The sequence below is a fragment of the Castor canadensis genome, chromosome 8 (assembly GCF_047511655.1).
Source record: "Castor canadensis chromosome 8, mCasCan1.hap1v2, whole genome shotgun sequence".
NCBI classification, from domain to species: domain Eukaryota; kingdom Metazoa; phylum Chordata; class Mammalia; order Rodentia; family Castoridae; genus Castor; species Castor canadensis.
Window position 1 is genome coordinate 38,294,202 of NC_133393.1, and position 22,548 is coordinate 38,316,749.

The 22,548-nt window shown below is 40.6% G+C and overlaps 1 protein-coding gene across 1 annotated transcript in view; it reads right to left on the reverse strand.

Annotated features, from left to right (window-relative positions):
* The window catches only part of Stmnd1 (stathmin domain containing 1), a 33,173-nt gene extending 31,367 nt beyond the window's left edge, over positions 1 to 1,806 (reverse strand). The window contains exon 1 of the mRNA XM_020154686.2: positions 1,684 to 1,806. Coding sequence (XP_020010275.1) covers positions 1,684 to 1,764 — 81 coding nt within the window. The 5' untranslated portion in view covers positions 1,765 to 1,806. The remainder of the gene's footprint in view (positions 1 to 1,683) is intronic.
* Positions 1,807 to 22,548: the final 20,742 nt, after the last annotated feature.

Sequence of the window (22,548 nt, forward strand, 5' to 3'; positions counted from 1 at the left end):
GCTGTTTGGTGGCTTAGTACTAAAAGATGAATTAAGAGCTCAGCATCCCAACAAGGGACAGGATGCAGGGATGACATTCTAGGAAGAGGGGTAGCATTGGGAAAGGCATGGAGGTGTGAGGATGCCTGGAAGATCCAAGCACACCGAGTCCTTTGGTCTTGCAGACCCAAGAGTCCGTGAGTGACAGGGACAGGCAGTGGAAATGATATTAGAGAGAAAGGATGGGGCCCACTCCTAAAGGGTTTTGTACAGGACAGGTGGCAGTATGGGGCTAGAATGGTTATCATGGTAACGGGAGAGGCAGAAAGACCCAGAAGAGCTAAGTGGCAGTTTAGGGACAGAAAGCAAAACATAGTGTTCAGACAGGCAGCATTTGGTGCAGGCTTCCCTCAGAGCATCAGGTATTAAGCCTGGAGTCTTAGCTTTTGCTAGACTTGGGTTTATTTTAAAAATATACTCTAGGAGCCCAGGAGATGCACTGTACATGTGGCACAGTGTCTGCTGAGACAAAGTTTTTTTTGTGTTTTTGTTGATGGTGGTATGAGTTTGAACTAGTACTTGAGCCACTCTCCCAGTCCTTTTTGCTTTAGCTCCACCTCCCACATAGCTGGGATAATTGGTCTTTGCACTCCTGGCCGAACACAGGTGCTTTTAAAACTGCTGCTCCACAAATGCCCTTTAGGAAAGGTGGTCCTAAGTCCCAGCAAGCTGGGCTTCAGTCAGACTGTCTGAGAAAGTGTATGAATGGGGTTCCCTTTCACTCTTAAACATATGGTTTTGATGGCAAATTATTTGGCAGCCCTATCTTTGAAAGTAATGTCACTGGAATGGGCCCTTGGTGGTTCCTAGTTCTGTGCATGGAATCTTCAGTATGCAAAGGATGGGAAGAACTCATCGACCTCATTTCTGCCACAACTAACCCATTGCTCTATGCCCCACTCTGGAAAAATTCCCCTGAATGTCTCTGGAAGAATCACAGGTATGCAACATTGAGTCATAGTGAAAACAGTGTTGGAATGATACCCTTGAAAACTGGATTCTACTCTAGCTCTGCTCGCAGGCCAGCTGGGCAATTCTTCCACCCCTCTGGGCCTCAGAGTCCTCATCTGTGAAGCAAGAGTATGCAGTCAGACGGTCCCAGCTCTAAGTAACTGCCAAACAGCCCATTTTCCGGTAGCCATGAACACTTTCAGGAATTCCCATCTTCCCCTGATTATCAGGGCCAACCCCAGCTGGGGGCAGAAAGCACTGCTCAAACCACAGTTTCTGCCTCTGCTCCGGGTGTGACCACGCATCGACATTTATTTGTAGATATAGACATAGACAATCCTGACTTAGACACCAGCTAAACACTGGCAGAATAAAGTTGCACCCAATCAGTTCACCTTATTACCTATTACCTACCTTATTACCTATTACCTATTATTTATTATTATTATTATTATATGTATAATATTATTATATTATATTATATATTATATTATTTATTATTATTATCTATTATATTATTATTACCTATTATTACTTATTACCTTATTACCTACCTAAAAGGGCTGTGAACTTTGGCAAACCTTGCTCCAACCCACTCCGCTCCAGCTGCCTCCAAGCGAGGGAGGGGATCATAGGCTTCTTGGGCTAAAGGCTTCACGTCTGTTTAATTTTTATTAGTATGAAGATTTTTACCTTGGATCCCTCCTCCCAGCCCTTCTTGGGCCCGGGCACGCGTCTCTGGTCCTCGGCGGGCTGGGACTGTCCACAGCCCATTCTGCGCCGGGCGCCTCCTCCACGCGCCCCGCTCCCGCGCCCCGCTCCCGCGCCCCGCTCCCGCGCCCCGCTCCCGCGCCCCGCTCCCGCGCCCCGCTCCCGCGCCCCGCTCCTCTCCACCTCCCGCGCTAACAGGCTCAGCTGGAAGCGGTCCGCATCTGGGTAGTTGCCAGGAACTGTTGCCACAATAAACCGCGTCACCAGGACCTGGGACCTGTGTTTGTAACGGAAAACTATGAGATCCTCTAAATCACACCTAGGAAATGCTAATTGCAACTCTCTCCAAGAGCGAGTCTGGACGAGTTGGTTTAAAATCACACTACAGTCTAAGCATCCTGCATGGGCCTCTTATTGTTCTTTGTAAGGTCCGGTAGGACACGGCCTGGTCCAGCTGTTTTCAGACGCTTTGGGGACAGTAGAAGGCGACAGTGTGGTTGGCGACTTAGAGGTCACAGACCCTTCTTGAGTGCACGTGACCAGCATAGCACCAGAAGGCAGTGTCACACAAGGACCTCAGAAAGAATGGTCACACAAACAAATCCCCACACAATGAAGACGATCAGACCTAAAGGACCATAAATAGATCAGCAGCTGCCAAATGGGCCAAACAAATCATTTTTATGGGAGATGCATTTTATGAGTTGCAAGGAAAGAACACGGATATGCATATTAGACTTAAATACTATCAGTGTATGCGTTCAGAAAGGCAGAACAAGACTTCAAATGGGCAACAAATTTGTCTTTCCCCATTTATTCCTTTTTATCCTATTCTCAACAGCTTTGTGTGTGTGTGTGTGTGTGTGTGTGTGTGAGGATTAATAAAAGTTGCTTAACAGGTTCTTAGAGATCTGCCAGCCCTTCATTTTGCAGGCTGCAAATTTAGGCTCAGAGAAGCTGAGTGACTTTCCCAAGGTCACAAGGGAGCTAGTTATTGAGGGAGCTGTGATGAGGGATCAGGTGGCCTGACTCAGTCCCTCAGTGCATCCAAACAACAGGAAAATACAAGTAAGGATTCTTGCAAATATAAATGTTCAGGATCCTTCCAAGGAAAGGAACGGTCACCTCTATTATAAGAAGTTGATTACTGGATGGCATGTAAAGTCATTCCACTGTCCCTGCCTTACAGTGTTTCGGGAAATGGCAAGGGAAACAAAGTCACCAGGACCAATTTGCAGGAAGCAGGAATTTTATGATGCTAGCAGACTCAGAGGAGATAAGTTCTAAAAGCCCTGAGCCCCCATCAGTGTCAGGAGATGATTTATATACCACCCCCAGGTGGTTTATGTAACCAGGGGGGTTTTGCAGTATATGGTTCACAGGTGGTCAGAAAGACAAGTCAGTTAAAGAGAAACAAGTTGGTTACAGAGTTTCCTCCCAACCCCCCTACAAAATGTGGTCACAGTCACAGGAAACCTTGCAGAATCTAGCTGAAGGTCTGTGACACTTTTGAGCTTGCAGAAAGCTGCTTGTAGCCCCCAGAGTAGGGAATTCAAGGCAAATTCTAGACACACAGTAAATCCCAGAAAAATAGCCCCGTTGACTCCAACAACAGCTCCAATGATGTTGCTGGTCAGTTTTCCTTTTACTAAAATTGAGGAAGAGGGCTAGAGGAGTGGCTCAAGCAGAAAAGAGTGCCTAGCAAGTTTGAGGCCCTGAGTTAAAATCCCAGTGCTGCAAAAAAAATTGAGGAGGAGGGGATGAAACTCAAGTCAAAGTATTATAATTCCAGGACAACAAACATTAAGGATTTATGAAGGAAAAATTGAAAGGAGGCTCAAAGAGTGTTTGAGGAACATCTCTGAAGGTATTGAACATGGGCACAATAAGTCACAGTAAATGTTCCAAATGGAAACTGCAAAATTCTCAACTAGAATAATCCAATGCAAAGGACCTGGATAAAATGTTCTTGGGAGAGTTTAATGGATGTTTGAAAAATTGTAAGAGTGAAATGCTACCCACTGTTTTTTCCTTTAAGGTTATCTGTGAATAGAAGTCTGCAGGAAATGAATGGGGTAGGACCAAAACAGGTTATGCAAACATCTTTTGGAGCATCCTAGGACTCCAGTTCAAAGCTGTAAAATGCCCCTTTTCTAGGGCTGTGCTAGGATCAGCCAGTACTGGCTCTATTTAGACCCATTTGTTAAACACAGCCATTATTAAAATTAAATTAATAAACTTATAATTAAGTTAATTATGTTAAAGCAACAGTAATAAATACAACTACACTTTGAGCAGCAGTGTACAATACCTGTGAATATTAAATTATCACTTTGAAAGACAGAAAAGAAAAAGGAAAAATGGAAAGAAGGAGAAATAAGTGAGGAGAGAAATGAAGGGGAAGAGCAAAGATGAAGTCTATTAGATAGCTAATCAAGTATAGAAGAAAAAGATACTGGCCCCATTTTATTCAGGCTTCTTCAGTCTAGGAAGCCCTTTATGCATAAAATTGTAAGTGGGCATCTTGATGCTGCACCTCCTTCTTGTCCTTTTTCCTTGGTTGAGAAGGGATCTTTGTAAGTCAGGTGGTAGAGAAAAGAAAATCCTTACTTGTCATTACCCAAGTTCTGGAGACAATGTTGCCCCTTTCTTTCTTTTTTGATATGAAGTTGACCTTGTTGGGAAGGAGGGGACGCCAGAGAGCAGAGAGATCTCTTAGCAGGACTTGTAGGTTGGTATATTAGGCAGGAACAAAGGGCTTCAAATGCCACATGTCACACTTTCCAATATCAGTTCAGATTCTGAGCTTTTCTTAGGCAAAGGAAAATCATGCAGAGAAATCAGCTCTGCTTCTTACCCCAATTTTACTAGCATTCTTCCAATAAATAGAAAAGTCATGTGCTGACATTCATTCCAAACAGCTCCACATTAGTACACAACAGCTAATCCTGAGTGCTTGCTAAGGATGAGGTAAGTAAGAGAAGCTGATGGCTATGTTTGCATTTCTGTTTTATTCATCCATTATTGTTTTAAACAAGGGATAGAGAACTGTGACCCAGAGCCAAATCTGCCTACTACTTGCCTTTCTGTGAACACACAAATTAAGAATGAATTTTATGTTTTTAAATGACTAAAACACAATCAAAAGAATATTATTTAGTGATTTGAAGAAGTTCATGAAATTTAGATTTCGGCGTTGATAAATAAAGTCTTATTGGAACACTGACCCTCTGGTCTGTTTACATATTATCTATGGTGCTTTTGTGTTACCATTAGCAGAGTTGAGTAGTTGGGACAGAGATCAGAGGGTCTACAAAGCTTAAAATATTTATCATCTAGCCTGTTATGGAAAATACTTGCTGATCCCTGATTTTAAGTGATAAAGTAATTCCCACAAAGCCAATAAATAACTACATGGGATCAGAATGGCCTGAAAAAGTTTGTGCTGCTTTCAGAAGTGGATCCCCACCCCTGGGGAATGACTGACACATGGGAGGAGTTTATCTCATTAAGTAGCAGAATTCTCAGGCCTGCAAAACATTTTAAGTGGCTCCCTTTAGCTGATCATACCCTCCCATGCTTCGCTGGAACACCCTGTTCAACAAGAGGGCTATCGAGTGTAGAACAAAACCTTGCAGCACAGTAGAGACTAGTGTTGGGGGGAGGGGGCGTCATAGTGTCAGAAATAAAGAAAAGAAAGAACCAGGTTGTAAGGTACAGGGCTGCAGTTTGATTATCATTTTAAATTCAGAGACCTACTCCAATTATTTTTTATTGGTACTGGGGTTTGAACCAAGGACCTCATGTTTTTTAGGCAGGCACTTTACCACTTGAGCTACTCTATCAGTCCCCTAATCCTAATTTTTAAAGTCACATATTGTTCCCATTTTTTGTGTCCATTTGTTACACATTTCAACCTCATTATGGGTTTTCTGGAAAACAGTCCTCCAATCACATACACATTGTATTGCTCGGATCTGAAGTTTGTACCTCAGCAATCTGAAACACCAAACACATTTAGAAGGCTTTCAGATCTGAACAGTTGCATGACTGGAGAAAAACTGTGCCAGAATATTGTCATTAAGGAACACATGCATACAACAACGATATATTTGCATAATCAAGATTTTTGCAAAGTGTGTGGCCAAACACTTGTGATAACTCCAGTTGCATGACTTAATGGAGCTGCCCCCAAAATCCAGAGTGCAAGCATCTTTTAGTTATCCCTTTAAGGGACTTAGTATGACAGACTCTTGCAGAGAACAACCAGAGCAAATAAGTAAGCCCACAAACAGAGGAACAATTGTTTGCTGAACCTTGGCATTAGGCCAACAATCTTGATGTTTGCTCATTCAACACAAATGGGTAAACAACAGAGAGAAAACACCAATCTCTGGGGTAATCATTCAGAGAATGCCTGCTTCCCGGGAAAGCTAGCTGTAATAATCTTATAGAATTATAAAACTTCCATTGACATCTATACTTACGAGTCAGTTTAGATATTAATATAGATCTAACAGTGCAGTGAGAGTTTAATGGAGACATGTGAAAGAAGTCAACCTTACTGAATGGCAGCTAGAAAGGCGAGCTTGCTTTTTAGAAAACTGTAACAACTCAAAGTTACACATGGCAATTTTCACACACTGATATTCTCACAATTAAAGAAAAGTAATATTTAAATGATTTTCACTGCTTCCAATTTTGGCAGTACGTGGGCACAAAGCATTGAGACTTTTCACATTACTGGTGTGATTTTTTCCGTGTGGCCCTGAACATATTGTTTGATGTTCTAGGGGTGTTTGACTGTTTGAAAAAAAAAAAAAAAAACTGGGAAAGAACAAAGTTCTCTAAGAGACTTAGAATTTTTTCTTTCTTTCTTTCTTTTTTTTTTTTTTTTCCTGTAGACTGCAACAGAAAGAATGCTGGGCCAACTTGCCCATTCTGATCCCAGCTCTGCTCTGGGCTTGTGGAATGGCTTTAAGGAAGTCATTTAATTTCTGGGGGCGGGCCCCTCACTCTTCAGATGAAGGAACTGGACAGGGAGAGGCTTGATATTTAATAGCTCTGGTTCTCAAAGTGAAGCTTAGCACATCTGTTCTGGAAGAATCTCTGCTACTTGTCATAAATACAGATTTCCAGTCACAGATGTGTTGAATCTGTTTTTTTTTTTTTCTCTTTATTTTTTTCTTCTTTTCATTTCTTTTTGATGCTGGTGATCCAACCCAAAGCTTCAGAAATGCCAGGCAAGTGCTATACCATTGAGCTACAACTTCAACCCCATTTAATGTAACCCAGTTTATTCCAATACAAAGGAATTCCCAACAGATTGCCAAGAGCAGAGAACTCAGGCTTCGAGAAAGATGGACCTGGTTTCAACTTGACCTTGGGAAGTTATTTCATTTTCTTAAGTCTCAGTTTATTCTTTAAGATAGGTGATAACAATAGTATGTACTTCCTAGGGTTAGTGGGAATTAAATTTTGGGGAAAAAAGGCCTGGAAAGTGCTTCCTTCATAGAAATTAAGAAATACATGTCAGCTAAGAGGATTTAAATTATAGTTTGCCATTTAGGATTGATACTATTATTAGAAAATGAGCAAAATTGCAAATTCTGGTTGAATGTCCACAAATTTATCAACTTAGCCTCATTTCAAGTCAAATAAGCTGTTTTTTTAAACAAAATTTAGTTGTTGTTTTATAACCCATTAGCTTGATTACATCTCATTTTTATCCCACCATAAGTCAACTGTCCTCCAGCCTGACATCAGGCTAAAAGCTGAAGGAAAAGCAAAACAGAAAGCCAGTACTGTGCACCAAATCTTACCAACCAGACCGAAGCTCTGCCTGTCTTCCTCTGGAGGAGTCCCAGGGCTGAGTTTGCACTGCTTCATGATGCTCTGTGTCTCCTGCCCACACCCTCCCCCCAAACCCCCCAATCCTCGCTTTCACCTGCTCAACAATTGCAGCAGCTACAGCGAGCTGCTCTCTTTCAGAAAAAGCTGCAGTGTGGGCCTGATAGTCAAAACTATTTGGAGGGAAATTATAGTTCTTCCAAAGTCTGCTGAATCTTAGAGGAAGGCTGCTACCAATTTCTTTCTTGGGGAGGCTGGGAAGTTTAGGAACAAGTGTGGTTTTAGGGTGTAGGGAAGAGAAGGAGGAAGGGGGAGAGACAGAGACATAGATAAAGAGGGAAAAGAGAGACATAGATAAAGAGGGAAAAGAGACACAGAGAGACAGATTGAAAGAGAGCCAGAGAGAGAATCAGAGAGAGTAAGTGAGTGAGTTAGGTAGGTAAGTAGGTAGAAAGAGAGATGTTTAGATAGATGGATGGATAGATGGATAGACAGAGACAGATAGGCTGATCTTGAGATCGTTTAAGAGGGGCAGCATTGGGTATCTTTCCCAATAGACAGAGTGCACAAGTACATTTTGAACCAGTTTCCCCTAGGAAAGAGGAACCCAGTCTTCAACCTCCCTGTGGCTGAATGGTTTTTTTTCACACACTAGGCGGTACCAGCATCATTACAGAAATGTCTCTGCATTTCTACCTGAGTTTCCCCATCCTCGCCAAGAGGGAAATTGGTAGCAGTCTCCCTGTGAAATTCAGCAGACTTTCTGGGAGCACAGCTATAATTTCCCTCAAATATTTATTGGGCACCCACTAAACACTCTGGTGGGCCCCATGGTAACTTTAGATCCATCTTTCAGCTGTGTGTCAGCAGCAGATAGAATTCTTGTAGTGACAACCACTAATAGATAGGGGAGCCAAGCAGACACTGAGAAAATGTCATTCATTATTATTTTTTTTTTTTAGAAAAAGTTGGTGCCAGCTTGGAAGGAAAATGAGCCAATGCAAAACTCCAGCTTGGCTGCCAATGGTCAGTCTTTACATGTAGCTAGTTACCTCATGACCATGTTTTCAGGGGCTATTGTTAAGTAACTGTAGATGTAAAACAGGCTGTGCTACAGACTTCGGATATGGTTGCTCCCTAAGCTCTTAACTCCATCTTGCCTGAGTGGACCTCTTAGTAGGATCTCTATAGTACTCAGCAGAGAACCAACGTACATGACAAATTCCTTCATTTGTTTTACTTTGCAAACAGGTGGTGCTGGGGCTGTTGCTCAGACATCGACCTGCTCCAGCAGGCGCTGTGGTAGGAACATTCCTCTCTTCTGACAGGTTTTATAGTTAACAGCACCACTGATGCTTCCTCTACAGTCTCTGAAGACTTAAAAGGAGTAATTGAAGAAATATCTGTAGTAGGCAGGCCTGAAACATCCCTGCTGAGTTTATTCGTATTCCCCTCTAGAGCTAATCCCTATGGACTAGTAATTAGACTGAATATTTACCAGATAAGTGCTGAAAGGGCAGGAGTGACAGGTATTTCCAGTATATCAGTGTGTCAAAGGACACACTGCACCATGAGGTAAGATTGTATTTTCAATTGTTCCAAGCAGATGTGATAGATATCACCTGCAATGGCAAGAGGGAAACATTTAGGTTTTTTTTTTTTTGTACTTTTACCTTGGGTTGAATGAAATTCAGCAATGCTTTTAAATATCTTTTATTTCCCATTCTATTAGGAAAAAGGTTAAAAAATGATTTTAGTTGTCACAAGACAAAAAAAAGATGCATTTTGCCTCCCCTCTGCTCTCAATCGCTACATAAAAGAAAGAGTGAGACAGAAAAATTAGGTCCAGAGTATGAGTGTCATAGATCTAGAGGTGTCAAGATTCTCAGCAAGCTGTTCCTTCCCACTGTGCCCTTTCTCCTGATGCAACAGGGGCCAGATAGACTTCTGCCTCCAGTCCAGGTAGAGTAAAATCTCCAGATTTATCTTCTCATTGAAAACAATTACCAAACAATATGCAAAACAGTGACTTCAGATGGGGAAGGACAGCATCCCTGAAAGGTGAGAAACAATTGGGTGGATGCTGCTGGGGGAGGAAACCATAGTAGAGGTCTAAGGACAACCTAAATAGAGAAGAAGTTGGTGAGAGTCTAGGGAGGAAAAAGGTGGCTAGACATTGCTAGGTAAAGTAACTTAGAGGTGACCGAGAAAGAAAGAATAGTGGAGAGCTGCAAGCCCCCCGTGGAGTACTTAGCAGAGGACTGACCAGCACTTGCATATGAGAGCGTTACCCAAGGCTGGAGAAAGAACTACTCAAAAAGAGTAGAAGGATGGGACCCCACATTCCCACCAGCCAGACTGAAAAACCTCACAGGGCACAGATGAAAAGACTCAGACTTAGTAATGGAAAAAATTAGTCCTGTACTCATTGTTGCTATGGTCCCACCTAACATATCACAATAGCAAGACCCAGGGCTGGGGACATGCCTTGGTAATACAGTGCTTGCTTAGCATGTGCCAGGACCCGCAGTAGCACACACAGACACACACACACACAGACACACACACAGACACACACACACACAGACACACACACACAGACACACACACACACAGACACAGACACACACACAGACACACACACACACAGACACACACACAGACACACACAGACACACGCAGACACACACACAGACACACACACACACATACACACACACACACACACACACACACACACACAGAGCAAGGACTGAAACTATGTCCTAGTAATGGAGCTACATCCCAAAACAAAGTTCAGGATTAGCTATAGGAACCAAAGCCTATCTGGCACTCAATAAGGTAAAATTTTTTGACATCTAATAAAAAATTACTAGGCATGCTAAGAAACAGGAAAACGTGGTCCATAATTAGGAGCAAAGAAAATCAGTCAAAACTGACTTGGAACTGACTCAGACATTATAATTAGCAAACAAGGGCATTAAAATTTATTATTGCTCAAAGAGTCAATGGAAAGAATGAACATGCTAAGTAGAGATGTGAAAGATATCAGAAAGTTCCAAACTGAACTTTTGCAGATGAAACTGCACTGCATGAGATTTTAAAAAATACATTAAATGGGATTAATGACCAATTAGACATACTAGAAAAAAGATTAGTGAACTGGAAGACATGGCAATAGAAACCATCCCAAATGAAACACACAGAGAAAAAAGACTGAAATAAAAAATGAACACAGTATCAGTGTCCTGAAGGATGACTTCACACAACCTAATAAGACACATGTAACTGGAATCTCCAAAGGGAAGGAGACAAAGTGGGGACAGGAAAAAATGTTTCAAAAAATAATGACTGAAAAAAATTCAAATTTGATAAAAGCTATAAACCCACAAATAGAAGACACTCAAAATACTCCTGGCAGAAGAAACATTAAAAAGAAACTATACCAAGGAACATCTGAATAAAAATTTTCAAGACTATTGATAAAGGGGAACATCTTGAAAGTAGACAAAGGAAGAAAATATGCTATGTATAGAAGGATTTTAAGTAGGGAACACTTTAAAATACTAAAAGCAAAATGTGGCCACCTATAATTTAATACCCTGTGAAAATCTGTTTCAAAATAAAGTGAAAATGAAAACTTTATCAGTCATACAAAAGCCAAAAGAACCCATCACCTATAGACCTATATAAGAAATGCCAAAGTAAATCCTTCAGGTAGGGATGGAAAAAAATGATATCAGATGGAAACATGGATTTATACAGTGGGAGGAAGAGCGTTGGAAATAACCACATGTGTAAATAGGAACTTTTCTTGCTATTTAAATATCTTTAAAGATAATTAATTGTTTAAACAAAATAGTAATCAAACAGAGTGGGGTATATGATGTGTGTGAAAGCACAGGCATGACTAGTCAGGCCAAGAGGGGAGAAATGGTATTGTGCTAGAAGTAATGAGGAAAAACCTAATAACAAGTCTCTGCCTAAATCCCCAGACATTTATAAACTGAAAAAAATTCTTCTAAATCACATGTGAGTCTAAGGAAGCAATCAGATATTTAACTAAGAGTCCTTATAGTTGGGTTCTTTTCCCAGTTCTTTGGGAAACTAAACCACCAAAGAGCATCATATTAACATTTTGGAGTTGCTGGAGAGAATATTAGTTTTCTATACCTATACAGCAAATCTATACCTTTATTACCTTCCATGGGTCCAGGGAGGAAGTAGCTGAGCTTTCTGTTCAAGATCTCACAAAAGCTGCAATCCAGGTGTTGGTTGGGGTTTCCTCTGAGACTCAGGATCTTCTTCCAAGCTCATGTGCTGATGGGTAGAATTCACTTCCATAGAGCACTGGAATGCCTCTTTAGACCAAGCTGGAGAGTCTGCAGCGTCTGCTGTCTTTAACATTGGAACTTTCTTTTAAAAGGGCTCACCCAATTAGGTCAGGTCCACCATAGATAATCTCCCTTTCAGTTAGCTTAAAACCAACTGATTTGGAATCTTCTTTCTTCATAATCCATTCTTTTTTACCATATAATATAATCTACTCATGACTGTCACATCCTGTCATAATCATAAACTTCCTTCACTTTCCAAGGGTTGGAATTATCCAGTTGTATATTAGAGGACCAGTATTTTAGGAACCATGTTAGAATTCTGCCTACCATTGGGACAGAAAGGAACTAGGGCAGTGAGAGGATATTATTTGTCAATTATGTGTTACTCATGTTCTCTTCTAAGTGAGTGAATACTGCTCTTGGCTTCAAACAACGAGCTCTGATTGATTTTATGTTACTTTTTTCCGCAAGACTATTCACAAGGTCATGGATAATTATTAAAGTAATTAGAGTAATGATAACAGCTACTGTCTCTTGAATGTCTAATAGGTACATGGTTCTTTGAAAAGCACTGTACATACTCTTTGTTGCCATATTAGATCTTTATAAGTGTATGAGATAGGTAATACTATACCTGTTTTGTATATTAGGATCTTGAAGGTCAGAAGTCTTAAGTAATTTACCTTACACAGACAGTAGTGCAGGAGTCAAGATTCAGACCTAGTACCTACTGAGTTTTAATCCAGTGCTGTAGAGGAACCCATGTCCACCACTAGTCACATGCTTTGTGAACACATAGTCTTTTAACTGAATTGTTTCCATTAAAGATAAATGTAGCTATCTTCAGTTCTTGGAGCTAACTCTTGGTTGGAAAACTCAGCTGAGGCATTTCCTATCAAGTAGAAAATTTCTATCAATTACACCAGCTCATCATATCTACCTCTCTTCTATTTTGCTTTAAAGGCTAGAATAAGATTGAGGTTTATTGTGAGCAATCAAATCATATGTCATGGGTAAGTTTCTGATTTGAAGTATGAATATGCGTTTGAAACATAAAACAGGTAACACTTCCTAAGAATACACAGCAATTATAACATACATGGAGCTTCATATGTCCAATTACTTGTGGTGCTTCTGTGATTTTTTTTTTGGCTGCCTGAAAATCCAAGTAATAGAAATGTGAGCTTCTATCAGATTGGATTTGCATATGTAGCATTTGAAATGCGGGTCCCTAACCAGTTGTTCTTAGAGGCCAAAAGGCTTCATGGTGGTAGCAGTTGCCTGGCTGGACAGTACCTGAGAAGGTACAAAAACATCTTCTAAGGGAAAAGGAGTTGAAGGGTTGGAACAGGTCCATTCTAAGGATAAAGTGCTGGTGGGGACAACACAGAAAATGCCCTCATACCTTTTTGTCTGTAGTTTCATTCTGAGAGAAACAAATACCATAATCTTCTGGACCCTTATTAAACAGCATCATTTCCAAGCCACTTCTAAGTAATTAATTAGGCCACTAGGGGGCGATAGTACCACAGCGATGCTGGGATAGTAATAAGTTTGCCTTTATTGTGTGCAAATCACCTACAAGAATAATCTTAGGTGAATGGATTTTGTAGTACTTATAGTGTACTATACAATTAAGTCCTAATGCGCTAATTACATTTCTGCTTTAAAGTAAGAATGACAAATCAATGTATGCAGCCATTACAGACCAGCAGGCTTTTGAGTAGAAAATTCTTCTTCTCTCTTATCCTCCCCTTTAAAGGGAACTCTTAGTCCTCAAAGGGAGTATGATGATTATGATGGGGCAGGGAAGTGGGTATGCACAGGACCAGGGAAAGAGGAATCTTCTAGATAAGGAAAACAAAACTTTAAGTCATGAGGAGTAAGTGAATCCTCCAACCTTATCCTCCTAGAAACAGGTCAGAGCCTGAAATCCCGAGTCCCATTTACTATGAACTCTGTGCTTCTACATGGCCTTCTCATTGATAGAGGGGCATCAACTCCTGTATGTTCCCTCAACACTTAACATGGGCTTGTTGAGTTCCTCACTTAGGCTAGGCACTGTGCTAGGCTCTGGGTGTCTTGGGGGAAAATAGTAATAATACAAACATTGTCCCTGCCCCCAGGAATCCAGGATCTGGTGAGATAATTATCAGACATCTAGTCACAAATTATATTAGATTATATAAAGAAAAGAAAAAGTGGTTGTGAGATCATGGAAAATGGGGAGGGGTTTCCAGAAATTGACAAGCTGAGGCTTTGAGGGAAGAGAAAAATGAAAAAACTTGGGGACAATTATTCTGGCCTGATTCTAAGGATTCCTGTAGTATTGCTTAGGAATAAAGGATTTGAGATCTCTGTCTTAAGTACAATACCAAGTTTTGAAGAGTTTTACACAGAAAGTTGATATGGATTCAGTTTGTAAGATCAGTCTGGATTCCGTTTGGAAGGGAAATTAGAGTTTAAACAGGGAGAGTGAGGGCTGGGGATGTAGTTCAGTGACAGAGCACTTGCTTAGCATGTGCAAGGCCCTGGATTTGATCTCCAGCACTGCAAAAAAAAATAGGAAAAATGAATTAGGAGGCTGTTGTAGTTATAAAGATATAAACATTGCTTAGTAGTGAAGATGGCAAGAAGTAAACAGATTACAGATGTATTTTGAGAGAGACTAGATAAGACTTGTGTTGGATGTTGGGGGTTAAGGGAGAGAGGTGTCAAGGATGACCCTCCAGATATCTGGCATGTGACAGGATGGAGGGAAGTAGCATTTGTTGAACTGAGTAAGGTAAGAACATGAACAAATGATTCAAGGTTTAGTTTTAGACAAGATAATGTTGGATGCCAGGAGACCTCCAAGCGGGAATCCAAGCTGAAGTTCAAGAGGAGGTAGAAAGTAGAGATTCAAGCTTAATCATCATCAGCATAAAGCCCTGAGTATAGAAGAGATTACCTGGGAAAGCAGTGTAGAATGAGAGGAAATGGCAGTCAGGGGCTGGTCCTGGGAGACACTAACAATTAGAGTTCAGGCAGGAAACGGATACACACATGCATAGGTAACTATGAAGAAGCTTCCAGACATGCAGAGAATGTGGTATCGTGGAAACCAAAGAAAGAGGGTCTTCTGAGAAGGAGGGAGTAGTTGATTACGTTAGTTGTGGAGCTTCAAAAGGAGAATTGAGTAGGCCATTTGGACCCATTGGTTAGGATTCTGAGACCATTTTCAGTTACATGGTAGAGGCAGAGGATTAGAGAGTTTGAAGACAAAATGAGCACATAGTACTAAACATCAACTCGTGGATGGAATGAAGGCCTGGATGTGAAAGGCAAAGTGTTAAAACTTGCTGAAGAAAACATGGAAGAATATTTTCATGATTTTAGAGTAATAAACAACTTTTTGATGCACAAAAATGGTAAATCATAAAAGACAGACTGATAAATTTCATTATTTTTATGTTAGTTTACTATTAAGAACTCTTTCATTAAGAAATAAAAAATATGTTGAGGACATGCATGCCAATGGTTCTGTTGCTTTCCATCTCATGACGTACAGAAAATCTTGCCCCATGACAGGGAGTGGGACGTTCATAGTAACATCGCTTATAGTAGCAAAAGCCCAGAGATAGTTCACATGGCTGAGCCCAAGAGACCTAATACATTGTGGAATATGTGTTCAACAAAGTGTTCCACAACACGTCCTGCAGTGAAAGTGAACAGATGTCTGTTATACACATAATACTGCACACACATTCAATGTGCAGAAGATTACATGCTATGTGTCCAGTTACATAAAATTCAAGAATATTATTTAGAAACATGAGAGTACTATCCAATGAAACAGTTAAAAAATTGAAAGTGTGCCCAACAGACTTGGACAAAGAGAACAGAAGAGGAAACCATATTTTCAAAAAAGCACTTTCTGGTAATATAACTAGTACAGTAGTAATAAAACTAGATGCATGTATCTTTTTAAATGTAGAAATACATTTAAATGAAGCCTACATGAGGGACAATGCTGAACAACTTTGACAAAAAATATAAGGTTAAGGGAAGTTTGTTTATTTTCAACTGTTTCTTTTTTAATGGAAGATTCTGAAAAATATATTTGATACCAATGGGAAGAAAGTGTTTAAGAAGGGGAAGACAACAATGCAGAAGGTAAGTTGATAACCCAGAGTATGTTCCCAAGAAGGCAAGAGGGAGTTCCTGAGAAGGCAAGAGGGAGGAGGGCTCATAACAACAATGCAGAGAAAATGGATGCTTTGCATGTGAAAACAGGAAGGATGAAGGAGAGGACTGTATTAGCCAGAGATCTCTAGAGGAATAAAATCAATAGAATGTGTATATAATTAGAAGAGAGGATTTATTAGATTGGTTCACACAATCAGAGCCTGGATAGCCCCACTATGGCGCCTGCAGGCTGGCAAATCAGGGAAAGCAGTAGTGTTCCAGTTCAAGAAGTAGAAGAACAAGGGGGGAACCAATGATGCATCCCCATTCTGAGGCTGAAGGCATGGAAGCTCTCTTAAGAGTCTGATGTCCCCATATGACAGAAGCAGCAAAAAGTGGTAATTGCTCAAGAAGAGTCAAGCTTGTGCATAAGAAAGGGCTTTCCCACTTCTGCTTTTTGTCCCACTGGGCCCACAGCTTATGGACGGTCCCACCCACATTCAGGACAGGTATTCTGTCTTTAGTTCTTCTGTAACTCACCTGACAATAGTCTCTGGAAACAGCCTCACAGACACACCAAGAAGTGGGCGGGCTTTACTGATATTCTAGGAATCTCTCAATCCAGTCAAGTTACCAATCAAGATTAGCTATTACAAAGACAGATGTAGATACAGGTAGGTGGAAGAATTATGTGAAGGAATGTCTGAAAATTCCTGTCCCATGGCTTCAGTTTTCTCTTTTATGGAAACAAAACATCATTTGCCTAGGGGGATGATCACGTAGAGGGAGTGAGAGCTGTGAGGGGGGGACATTATGAATTAGTCATGGCAGAGTTGGGTCATGTGTTTATAATGATATCAATTTTTCTTAGCTGTATATTTACTTAGGTCAGAACTCTTAAAATCAGGATGCAAATGCTCTTCCACTTACAATGGGTCATATCCCAAGAAATTCATTGTTAGTTAAAAATGTTGTAAGTGGAAGACCAGTAGTACAGTTTCTACTGAGTATTTATCACTTTTGGAACATTGTGCAGTTGAAAAAAATCATTAAGTCAAACCATCACAATTTGGATCTGCATATGTGATCTTACTCCCTCTCACCCCCCATTTTGAGATGCCTAGTGATATACCAGTGGCAACTCAAAGTCACGGGATAAGCATGGCCTAACTCCTGAAGGTACATTTTCCATGACCATGGTGAATTTAAAACATTTTTCTTTAAAAAACCAAGGACACATATAAAGTTAATTCAAACACCAAGTTAAACTTGATATGTTTTTTGCTATCGATGTAAATATTTAAAATAGGATATTATGAGTACTAGAAGTGGCTCCAGGATTTCCCCCAAATTCCTGGGCATTTTTTTTTTTTTTTTTTGCTCCTCTTTGCACATGGGCTACCTGTGTGAAAAAATTTGAGAATTTATGACTTAGGCTGTAGTGGGTGCAAGAGTCACACAGAAGCCATACAGAGAATAGGAACCATATTTTTGGACTTTGAACATGCAAATTTCCTACCTTCCCACATAGCATCTAACTCTTAAAGACTGTTCATTTCTGTATGAGAATGTTCTATTCAATTCTACTTTAAATGGTGCATGCAATAATGATGTATTTATTTTTTCTAACAGATAATTGCAAATGTGGCTCCAGAATTCTAACTATAAATAGGATTTTATTAAAACTCATGGTAATCTCTGCCTGGCACTTGGCTGGTGGATTGCTCAACTGTGTTAGGTCTCTCTTTTGGTGAAATTCAGAGCTGTACAAGTTGAATTCAAAATTGTACTAATTCTGGACTCTGTTTGGGGAAATACATTTGCATCTATATCATCCTCTCCGTTTGACAGATGAGTAAAAAGGAGTCACAGAGGTGTTGCTTGCTCGAGATCCTAAAACTCACAAGCAGAAGCTGTTCGCTTCCTATTCTGTCAGAGTAAATGGTGCTACTATTTTTGGTTCGGTGTTCTTTTCCATTTCTGGTTATCGTGATCAGAGACAGAGACAAATTCTACTTTGTTTCTAAGATACTCTCTGATCTCTTTCAGGCAACTTGTAAGCCAGACATGGTCACAAGAACTCCCACATAGTAGGTTCCTTGGCTGTGGTGGCAGGTGGGGGGATTATATGATAAAGCCTCATGTAGTAAAATTAATATAAACTGTTACCTCAAACTGTGCCAGGAAATACCACAAATCTGTGGATTTAACTCTTCTTTAATAGCTTGTTAAAACCTGTTATCTCCTTAATGCTATGCCCTTTGAAAGGAGCCAGAGGGAACTAAATCCCATAATGAGCAACATTCATTGAAAAGGCATTTAAAGGGTGTTTAATGGGGTAAAAATTATTTTAATCTTTTAGGAAAAAACATGAAAATTCCATCTTTATGCTAAAAAGGGTGGTATGAAAACAGAGTCTAGTAATGTAGTAGTAATCAGATTAAAGGGAAATTTGCCATTGGTAGGAAATAGGAGGTTGGGAGCTGGTGACATTCTCATCCCATAGGTTTGGTTTCATGGATACAAGGGTGATGCACGAAGTTTCTGCAGCAACTTAGAAGACAGAAAAAAAGCAATTTGGGAGACTGTTACAGATAGAGCCAGGCATTGTACAGTGCAGGGCATGCGCAACAAAGCTACCAATTCCTCCCACCAGTGACCTGTCACTAACTATCCCTAAGTGGGAACAAGTGAAATATGAGCAATGAAAAGGATCCTCAGAAAGCAACCTTCCAAGTGCATGAAATCAGCATGCTGTGTCATACTTCCATCCCACTGTCCCTACTGCAGGAATGTCTTTCTTTCATCCTCTTCTACTTGCCAGGCTCCTATTCTTGCAATGGGTGGCCACAACCCTTTCTCTCTGAAACTTTCTTGGATAGTTAGGTTTTACTCTGTGTTCTTCTTGGTCACCATTTGCTCCTTTTTTTTTTTCATGGTCTCTGCATTGCCATTGTTCACAGAGATGTTTGACCATTGCTGAGACTCAAGGGCAGGGGCTGGATGGCTTCATCAATTTCTCCAGCATCTACCAAGGCAAAGTGTTTACAAGGATTCACAGATATACTCTGGTCAAATTTCATTATGGAAACTTAAATAAATAAAAGATTTCCCAGTTTATGGTGGTAATTCACCAATTTTGAGATCACACTCATTGTGGACCATTGTATTAATATTTCAGTCTAGATAAAAGAACTGAGATAGCAGAATAATTTGTTGCTAGGTGTTATTTCAGTGATACAGAATGTGCTTGGAATGCCTGAAACAGTGCCCTGCACTCCAACCTTTCCTGATGGTCACCTCACTATGCTTCCATTTCTGTGCACCACATCTACCTCTCTTCTGTCATGCAATCCTCTCTAGCCATGACCTACACACCAGGCTCTAGAACCATTGGTGGGGTCTCTAGATGGTCAAGGTGGCTTTCTTACTCTCCCTGGTGCTGTGGAGAAGCTGTGATTTGTGGATGCATTCTGCACGGTACCTCTTGCATGACTTCTCTGTGAGGGAACTGTGCTCTGGATCTTCTTTTGCTTAGCAAAACCAAGCAGATGCAAAGCACCACAATGGTGCACTGGGTGCTACCTCATAACTTGGAGGTTACAGATATGGGCTCCATTTTGTCTCTTGATTTAAATCCACTGCTTCTCTTTATTAGGTATGTCACCTTGGGCAAACTAATTACCATAGACTGGGCTGCTATTGCAGAATACCATAGACTGGGTGGCTTAAACAACGGATGGTTACTTCTGTACAGTTGTGGGGCTGAAAGTCCGTGGTCAGGAGGCTAGTTGATTTTGTTCCAGTGAGAGTCTGAGAGTCCTTTTCCTGTCTTGTTAAATAGTTGTCTTTTCAGTGTGTCTGCACATGGCAGACAGAGAGAGGGAAAAGAAGAGGAGGGAGGGAGAGAGAAAGAGAGAGAATTTTTTTTTCACGTCTCTTATAAAGGCATTAAGCTATTCCACGAGGGCCTCTACCTTATGTCCTAATTATTCTCTGTGCTTCAACTTCCTTGTCAATAAGTGTAGTGATAGCTGTAGCATGTACCACATAGGATTGTTTTAAGAGAATTAAGGGCATTGATATTATCCCCGGCACACAGTATATACCATATAACTTCTTGTTCTTAGTTTGCCAAAGAATACAAACCATGTGAAAGGGGATCTATGGAAGTTCTGGCCGGCAGCATGGTATAGAAATGTCATTCAATATTCTGCCATTGGGCAAACCTAATTACGATATGGAGGCAGTTGTTTGGATTATTGATGTCTAAATCATTATCTCCTGCCTTTTGTGTTTGATGGACAAGATGAGGGCCTCTCTGTAGATATCTCTGTGTTCTGGCACCTTCATTTCAAGGATCTTGATCATTGTCCTCAACTAGGTCATGTTTATCTGTAAAACAGCGCAAATGAGAAATTCTGAAACACAAAAACGTTATCATATGAGCTGAGACAGACATGTGAGCCTTCATTTGTTGAAATCTTTGTGGGTGCGAGCTTCCTGTCAAATTCATTAATGACAGTAGTCCACATTAATTTCTCCTTTTTATAAAGACCATAACATATTCATTATTCTATTGCACATTTTTTGGTTTCTGTTTCTTGCCCTATTAGTTATGTTTCAGCAAGTACTCTGAAAGCTTACTAAGGCTAGCGACTATATCAGGCATATTCATTTTCTTTTTTTTCCCTTTTATTTATTTATTTATTTATTTATATATCTTGACTTTATTATTGTTGTGCTGTATAGGGGTACATTGTGGCATTTACAAAAGTTCTTACAATCATATTTGAATTCACCCCCTCCGCCACTCTCCTTTATCTCCCCACTTCCCCCATTCCTGGAATATTTTTAACAGGTATCATTTTTACATTTACATACATGTGTACACAGTATTTGCACCGTATTCATACTCCTACCCTTTTTCCCTGCCACCTCCCCCTTCCACTGATACCAACCTACCCCACCACCCCCACAAGACCTGTTCCACATATTCTTCTATTTTGTAGAAGAAAAATGAGACAAATGACATTTTTTTGCTTGTTTAAGATAAAGATAGGTAAACATCATTTTCACTCTTTATAAAAGCACCTGACATTAAGCTTTGACAAACGGATATTTGGGACACGGAAGGCAAGGTGTAGAAGAAAATTCAGTGTTCTCTGCCAGTCTTTAGGATAAGGGGCATGCCTGTGTGTTGACCAGTGGCTTTTTCTAGAATGCAAAATCAACTGAATACACATTGCTTTAACAGCTCTAGGCCTTGGCAATTTCCGGTGTAGGAGTTAACAGTGATCCATATTAAAAGAACAGAGCGCCTGCCTAGCAAGCACAAGGCCCTGAATTCAAACCCCAGTACCACAAACTCAAAAACAACAAGAAACCCCCCACAGTTCTGTCCCTTAGTGAACAAAACACACACACAGGTCTGCCCTCTGATGACACCTGGCCCTCACAATTCTTACCAATCTGTGGCAAATAGAAACTTGCTTTTTCCTCCTTGGTATTCCATGCCAAGGACTGGTTATTGCTCTAGTTCATCCTGGCTAAATAAAAGTTAAGCCAAATCTTCAGAAAAATTTGCTCTCTTATATTCAAAAACTATCAGGTTAATCTAATGAGCACGCAATGCAGTTGGAATTGGATATGAATGTAAGGAATCCATTACCTACCCATGCCCACCAGTGATTCATAAACATCTTTAGTCTTGTGGAATGTACTCTACTTATTTGGCCCATCACAGTGATTCTGGATAGATCCTCACTTTGCCTTTTCTTCACCTGAAAGCTCTTGCCTGTTTTGCAGTGTGGAGTTCAGATTCACTTGTACACTTCCCTTCCCACAGGCTCACCATGAACTTAAGCCCATTATACATTGGTGCTTGACTTCCCTTTTTCATAGCTCATTTTGCCTTGTTGGCCCTCACTTCGTTTTTCCTTTTCTGTATGAATGTTGCAATTCTAGAACAGACAATTTCTACATTGAACAACCTCTGGTCTTTACATTACCCTAAGACAATATAACGTACAGGTCAAGGGTGACACTTCAGGTGGCTGCAGATCATGGTTCCATTGGCTGTGATCAAGGCATTCCTCCCCCTTAAACCTCACTTGCCTCATTTACAAAAAGGCAACAGTGTTTCCCACAGAGCCCTGTGAGGATCAAAATAATTAAATCATACCCAGTCCTCAGCACAGTGCTGTGGATAAGCCAAGTGTCGGAACTATCAGTATGGCCATTCACCTTTCCTCTGGTCATGGGCAGCCCTCTCTTCTGTACCTAAGGACTTCACCTCCCCCACCCCCAAGAGGACAGTCTAACATCATCTCACCAGAGTAACACAGCAGTGGAAAACGTGAAATTTGAATCCAAGACTCATGGATTGACTGTTGGTGATGAAGTTGTCATTGGTGATGTTAGTGCACATGTGTGTGGAAGAGAGGACCTACAGTTGCTTCTCCATGCTTTGTCCAAATCTCCAAGATGCTCT